A 7,042-nucleotide genomic window follows, 5' to 3' on the forward strand; every position below is an offset into this window, starting at 1 on the left:
AAGCTGGTTAAGAAGGTATATGGAATACTTGCCTTTATTAGTCGAGGCATGGAATAAAAGAGCAAGGACGTTATGCTTGAACTGTATAAAAAACTTGTTCGGCCATTACAACTGTGTACAGTTCTGGTCACCACATTACAGGAAAGATGTGATTGCACTGGAAATGGTGCAAAGGAGATTTATAAGAGGCAGAAACCCTCACCACATTTAAAAAGTACTTGGATGTGCACTTAAAGTGCCGTAACCTACAGCTGGAAAGTGGGATTAGGCTGGATAGCTCTTGGTCAGCCGGAATGGCCTCCTTCTGTGCTGTAAATTTCTATGATTCTATGCTTGGTCAAAGAGGTAGGTTTTAAGGAGCATCTTAAAGAAGGAAAGAGAGGTAGAGAGGTGGAGAGGTTAAGGGAGGGAATTCCAGAGCTTGGGGCCAAGGCAGCTGAAGGTACGGCCACCGATGGTTGAGTGATTATAATCAGGGATGCTCAAGAGGGTAGAACACTGAAGTTTCTAACACTCCGAGGTCTCCATCGACTTCACCCATAGCTATTATAACACCATTCATTGACTATGTGTGCTCACCACTTTTTGCTGTGGTTGTTATTTGTGGTCTTTGGTCTATTTCTGTTTCTCATCGACATACCACGTAACTTTAATGAAGCCTTTAAAATTCATTTATCTTCTGTCATACTATTCAGTCCTACTTTCTTCAAAACTTTTTTCTGAATTCTAGTAATTTGCACTGTTAATTTTTAATCTTAGCCTTTAGTACAATGATCTCTTTGTAATCAGATTTAAAAAAGTAACATTTAATTGGAAAATGATATTCAGATTGGAATGGCCTGCACTCATGTTGTTGAATAAATTAAGACCCATTATAAAAATAAAACACTGGTTGAGGTTATGGACTGACCTCAGGTAAATCGTGAGTGGCACTGTACTTGTGTTCATTACAATAGTTTAGAAAATATATTCATCCTGTGCTGAATTAGTAAAATGATAGCATGTCCGTACTCTTAAGCTTTGGTCGAGGGTATAAATAAGGAGAGGATTCATGAATTCTCAGTGCAGTTTGAAAGGTTTCCTGGGTCTAGATTTATCCAGGTAGAACATCATGCAGTCCGCCTGCCTCGCACTTTGTCTCCTCTGCCTCATCTCCTTCTCGTCAGCGTGTTACATTACCAACTGCCCCCTAGGAGGCAAGAGGTCCATCATGGACATGGAGATCAGACAGGTAAGGCATAGCTTTCTTTGTCACGTTGTTTACAGACTGCTTAACAGTAACAGTCATTTAACAAGATAACACAAATAAACATTGGCCTTGCACCAAATAGTTCTGTTGTATTGCAACAACTCAATATTTGAAGAGGAACAGCACCTCATCTTTTGTTTAGGCATTTTATAGCCTTCTGGACTCAACATCGAGTTCAACAATTTCAGACCATAATCTCTGCCCATATTTTGCTCCCTTTCCTCTTTTTTTTAACCGCCCCCCCCAACCCCCGCCGCCCATGTTATGTAATTTTTTTCTCTCTGTTTCTCATGGCAGCTGGTAATTATTCTGCTATTCACAACCTATCTGGACTCATCTTTTTCTGCCCTTACCATCTCAAGTCAACCCTTTAATCTCTCGAATCTCTCCTGTCTTCCACCCTATCACAGACCTTCCCTTTTGTTCTTTCCTCCCCTCCCCCTTTTCAGTGCTCCTGAAGAATCTGTTCATTTCGAACATTCGCCAGTCTTGATGAAGGGTCATCGACCCGAAACGTTAACTCTGTTTCTCTCTCCACAGGTGCTGCCTGACCCACTGAGATTTCTAGCATTTTCTGCTTTTATGTCCATATTTGAAGACCTTGCATAGTTATTTTCACATGCGACATTAGGAAGCTCCATACTGATAGCCTTTAGTATGGCTCTTAACTGAGGTCACTTCATCTCTCTCTAGGTTGGCTGTGGTGTAGGAATCAGTGATTGCATTCCCTTACAGAAAAAAACATATTGAAAATAAAACCACATTTCTTTCCTGAGGCTGTAGTACGTGATCCGATCTGATCTTAGACCCCGAGTGCTAACATTCCTGGGAATACTGCCCTGAGGTGCTTTGAGATGCATTATTCCCAGTGGAGCAATGTGTAGGATAATAGCATTTGAAGTTTAAAAATTACAACTAATCTGTTGGGTTTTAAAATCTTTTAATGTCAGATAAAATGGGGAATGGTGGAAATGAGGACAGAAGGTGACTGTTTTTTTTAAAAAGGACATTTATTGAAAAGTAATTGGCAATTTTTTCTCTATCCAACGCTAATGCAAATCACCTTGAAGTCAAACCTACCAAACCATCGTGTAAATAATCTCATGTGCCTGACCAAAAAGTACCATTGAGAGTATGTCAGGACAAAAAAGGTGGGAATTTAATTTTTATAGCAAAAATTAAGGAAGTCGGCCTTGTATTTTTGTAGAATGGGGGAATTTGAGGTGATCTAATTGAAATTTTCAAATTATAACAAAGCTAATATAGGCAAATTATTCACAATAGCAAAAGATTTGGGGTTCATCTATTTTTACTCAAAGAATTCTAAGTATGTGGAATAGGTTATCATGGAAGGCCATTGCTGAAGATTGTATAAATGGATTGAAGAGGCAGTTTTATGTGTTGCTGGAGACTGACAGGGTTGAGAAATAGTTAAGTGGGGCTGATACTGAAACGGAACAGGGTTTAATGTGCCTAATGGACTTATCCTGTTCCTAAAGATTCTTAAATTGCATGCAACCGTATTAAGCATGGTGTAATGTTGTCCCAGAGTGGATTTTAAAGGAAGTTTGAAGTACATTTTGATACATTCTGGGTTTAGGATATTTGTGAAACTTTCATTACGAATTCACAAAGGTTTGGTTCAGTGGTTCTTTTTATCAGTGGTTTTTCAACAAGATGGAACCAATGAAATATTATGACAAGACATCCATTGCAACTAAGCAGTAGAGTGAAATTTACTGAGGTTTCGATAGCAACGCAATATAAATCACTCCTTGAAATTTTAATTAGGTACTTGAATAAGTAGAATCAAGTTGTATGTTTTAGTATTGCCTTTGTAAAAATGATTTAGCTCTATTTGGATCTGGAGTTTTATGACGCCACTGACACAATCCCTTTTCTCATCCTACCCAGTGCATGCCATGCGGTCCTGGCAATAGGGGCCGTTGCTTTGGAAGAAGCATTTGCTGCGGGGAGGAGATTGGCTGCTACATTGGAACCTCGGAGACAACAAGGTGTCAGAAGGAAGACTACCTGCCCTCCCCTTGTGAACCTGCTGGCAGACTCTGTGGTCGAAGCGGCGGCAAATGTGCCTCGTCGGGAATCTGCTGCACTGAGGGTGAGTAACTGGTTCCTCAATCCACATTGTTTCCAGGGAATGTCGTTTAGTTCATAAAAAGGCAAGCCCTCAAATTCAGAGGACTAAAAGGGTAATGCGAGTTTTAGTGGTGTTGTGGAATCCACTGGACAGATGAGTGAGCGGGTCGGAAAAAAGGTTATAACACTGCCTCCCCACCCTGATTTTTGGATCCATGCTTGTTACTGGTGAGACCATTCAACTCAACCATCCAGATGGAGCCTGCAGACTCCCATCACTATAACAGTTTGCAATTTATTCCATGGTTTACTGCGCCCATTACCCTAGCTGGACTTTTGTGTCCTGGCCAATACTTATCCCTCAATCAACATCACTAAAACAGATTATCTGGTCAGTATCACATTGCTGTTTGTGGGAGCTTGCTGTGCGCAAATTGGCTGCCACGTTTCCCACATTACAGCGCTTCAAAAATGACTTAATTTGCTTTGAGACATCCGGTGGTTGTGAAAGGCACTATAAAAATGCAAGTCTTTCTTTTCACATGTCCTGTGTGTATTCTGAAATTTGCGTTTCCCGACTTTGGATTCTCTTGGCTTATGGCTGTAGTTTAATTTGAAGTACCACAATGGATATAACTGCTTTTATATTGTTTACTGTCTTATATAGCAGTGGAGCCAAGAAAATTATCCCTTAGAGCTCATCCCAAATCAAAGTGGGCTAGACGTTCTTTACTTACTACCTGGGTGTAAAGAGGACAGTCAGGTGGGGAGGATAGCACCCCCATTATGGAGCTCACCAGAGGTCTCGATCATACAATCCTCCCCACCCAGAACAATGCTTTGTACCCAGATGTCCATGAATCTATCCCTGTGCATAAGTGACTCGATTTGTTTGGTAAAGATAATCTTAACTCTTGGTGGAGGCAGAAAACAAGCAGTAGTGGATTGGCTGCCTGTTCTTCACCCTTTATCTCTCTCTTCACTTTGAGGGATAGGAAGATCAGATCGAGCCATTACCGCCCATTTTCTGCCTCCACCAAAAGTTAAAATCAGCCCCAATGTAGTCGAATTAAATTCTCAATCTGCAAACATACTGTATTTCTATTTTTAGACCATTTAATCATAAACCATTTGCATGGAATTCAGTTAAGCCATATATGTTGCTTCCTGAGACATGGATCTTAAATCAATATCCCTTTTAGATTAGTGAATGCTGGTCAGGCCGCGGGGAAATAAGGAGAAATGTATTTACTTGGTTAGAATGTGGAACTAGCTGCCACAGAGGGTGGTTGAGGCAAATAGTTTAGATGCTTTCAAATGGACTTGTATTCACTGGAGTTCAGAAGAATGAGAGGGGACCTCATAGAAACGTTTAAAATTCTGACGGGTTTAGACAGGTTAGATGCAGGAAGAATGTTCCCAATGTTGGGGAAGTCCAGAACCAGGGGTCACAGTCTAAGGATAAGGGGTAAGCCATTTAGGACCGAGATGAGGAGAAACTTCTTCACCCAGAGAGTGGTGAACCTGTGGAATTCTCTACCACAGAAAGTTGTTGAGGCCAATTCACTAAATATATTCAAAAGGGAGTTAGATGAAGTCCTTACTACTAGGGGGATCAAGGGGTCTGGTGAGAAAGCAGGAATGGGGTACTGAAGTTGCATGTTCAGCCATGAACTCATTGAATGGCGGTGCAGGCTAGAAGGGCCGAATGGCCTACTCCTGCACCTATTTTCTATGTTTCTATGGAAAGCAGACGAGTACATGAGAGAAAAAGGAACAGAAAGATAAGATGAAAAGTAGATGGAATGGGAGGAGACTCGTGTGGTGTATAAACACCAGCACAGACTGGTTGGGCCGAATGGTGGGTTTCTGTGCTGTATATTCCATATCATCCTATGTCGTGTCCGCCTGTTACAGAGAGCTGTGCCACGGATCCCATGTGTGACATCAGGACCGTCTTCTCTTCAGATTAATGTGTGCCTCCGGGAAACCCTGATCACCCACACAAGACCGGAAACCCTGAATTGTTACCTGAAGCTCGATGCCTTGAATACATTCGTCTTTTATTGCTAAATAGATAGAAATTATAACTTGTAAAGATTTTCAGACATGTACAGATGCTTTAAGTTATTGTGAAATAATGCCGAAACTTGGAATAACGGTTAACAATAAATAAAACACACTAACTATTTACTCTTTTGCTTGAGTATTTTTTGTGTTCAAACAATCACATTGATATATATATATATATATTTATATGTATATTTATGACCTAGACATGGCTATGCAGGGCATAATTTCAAAGTTTGCAGATGACATGAAACTTGCATATGTAGTAAACAGTAAGGGGGATAGTAACAGACCTCAGGAGGACACAGAGAGACTGGTGAAATGGGCAGATGCATGATGGATGAATTTTAACGTAGTCATTCATTTTGTTCGGAAGACTAAGGAGAGGCAATATAAACTAAATGGTACAATTTCAAAGCGGGTGCAGGAACAGAGATAGCTGGGGGTGTATATACACAAATTGTTGAGAAGGCTGTTGAAAAAGAATACAGGATCATTGGCTTTGTAAACAGAGGCATGGAGTACAAAAGATGGAAGTTATGGTAAAGCTTTATAAATCACTGGTTAGGCTCCAGCTGGAGCATTGTGTCCAATTCTGAGCACCACACTTTAGGACGCATGTCAAGGCCTTATTGAGGAAGCAGAAGAGATTTACTAGAATGGTAGGACATCAGTTTTGTGAAGAGACTGAGGTTGTTCTCCTTAGAGCAGAGAAGATTAATGGGAGATTTAAAAAGGTGTTCAAAATCATGAGGGGTTTTGATAGAGTAAATAAGGAGAAAGTTTTCTCTGGTAGGAGAGTCAATAACAGAGGACACAGATTTAAGATCATTGGCAATAGAACCAGAGGGGAGATGAGGAACATTTTTTGGTGGAGGAATTAGATTCAATAGTAACTTTCAAAAGGGAATTGGATAAATACACAAAGAGCAAAAAATTGCAGGTCTATTGAGAAAGAGGTGTGGGATAAATCGGATAGCTCTTTCATAGAGCCGGCACAGGCACAATGGGCTGAATGGCCTCCTTCTGAAAGAATAAAAGAAGGCAGAGATGCAATCACTTGTGCACAAACGTATAGGCTGACACCCCAGTGCAGTGCTGAGGGAGCGCTGCACTGTCGGAGGTAATGGCTTTCGGATGAGATGTTAAAATGAGGTCCCGTCTGCTCTCTCAGGTGGATGCAAAAGGTCCCATAGCAATATTTCGAAGAAGAGCAGGGGAGTTATCCCCGGTGCCCTGGCCAATATTTATCCCTCAATCAACATAACAAAAATAGATTATCTACGTATTGTATGAAATGATACAATGAACTCCGTGCTGTGAGCCAGTGACTAGGTGTAACCTGGTCAGTCTTTAATGGCTTCCAGAAGTGAGGATACAAAGGTGAAGTTCAGGTTATATACTGGGCCCAGCACGAGTGTACCTGTGACCCTAGGACCTCTAACGGTAGTGTCCCCTGGTGGTGGCACAAGTCCATATTACAAGCTCAGACAGTCCGGAGACCTTCACTCCCTGGTTGACCATCTCAGTACAATCCCAGTGCTTTCCAAGTCTCTCACGACTTGGGGCTGGGCATTGACCACAGTGGGTTCTTCTGATGGCTGGACATGAGTTGGTTGGTCGACT

The 7,042-nt window shown here is 41.4% G+C and overlaps 1 protein-coding gene across 1 annotated transcript; it reads left to right on the forward strand.

Moving 5' to 3' along the window:
- Positions 1 to 1,111: 1,111 nt before the first annotated feature.
- On the forward strand, positions 1,112 to 5,319 carry LOC139229880 (oxytocin-neurophysin 1-like). Its single transcript, XM_070861514.1, has 3 exons — positions 1,112 to 1,231; positions 3,164 to 3,368; positions 5,264 to 5,319. The coding sequence occupies exons 1-3, from the start codon at positions 1,112 to 1,114 to the stop codon at positions 5,317 to 5,319; spliced, it is 381 nt and encodes a 126-aa protein (XP_070717615.1).
- The last annotated feature ends 1,723 nt before the right edge of the window (positions 5,320 to 7,042 follow it).

The sequence above is a fragment of the Pristiophorus japonicus genome, chromosome 2 (assembly GCF_044704955.1).
Source record: "Pristiophorus japonicus isolate sPriJap1 chromosome 2, sPriJap1.hap1, whole genome shotgun sequence".
NCBI lineage: Eukaryota > Metazoa > Chordata > Chondrichthyes > Pristiophoridae > Pristiophorus > Pristiophorus japonicus.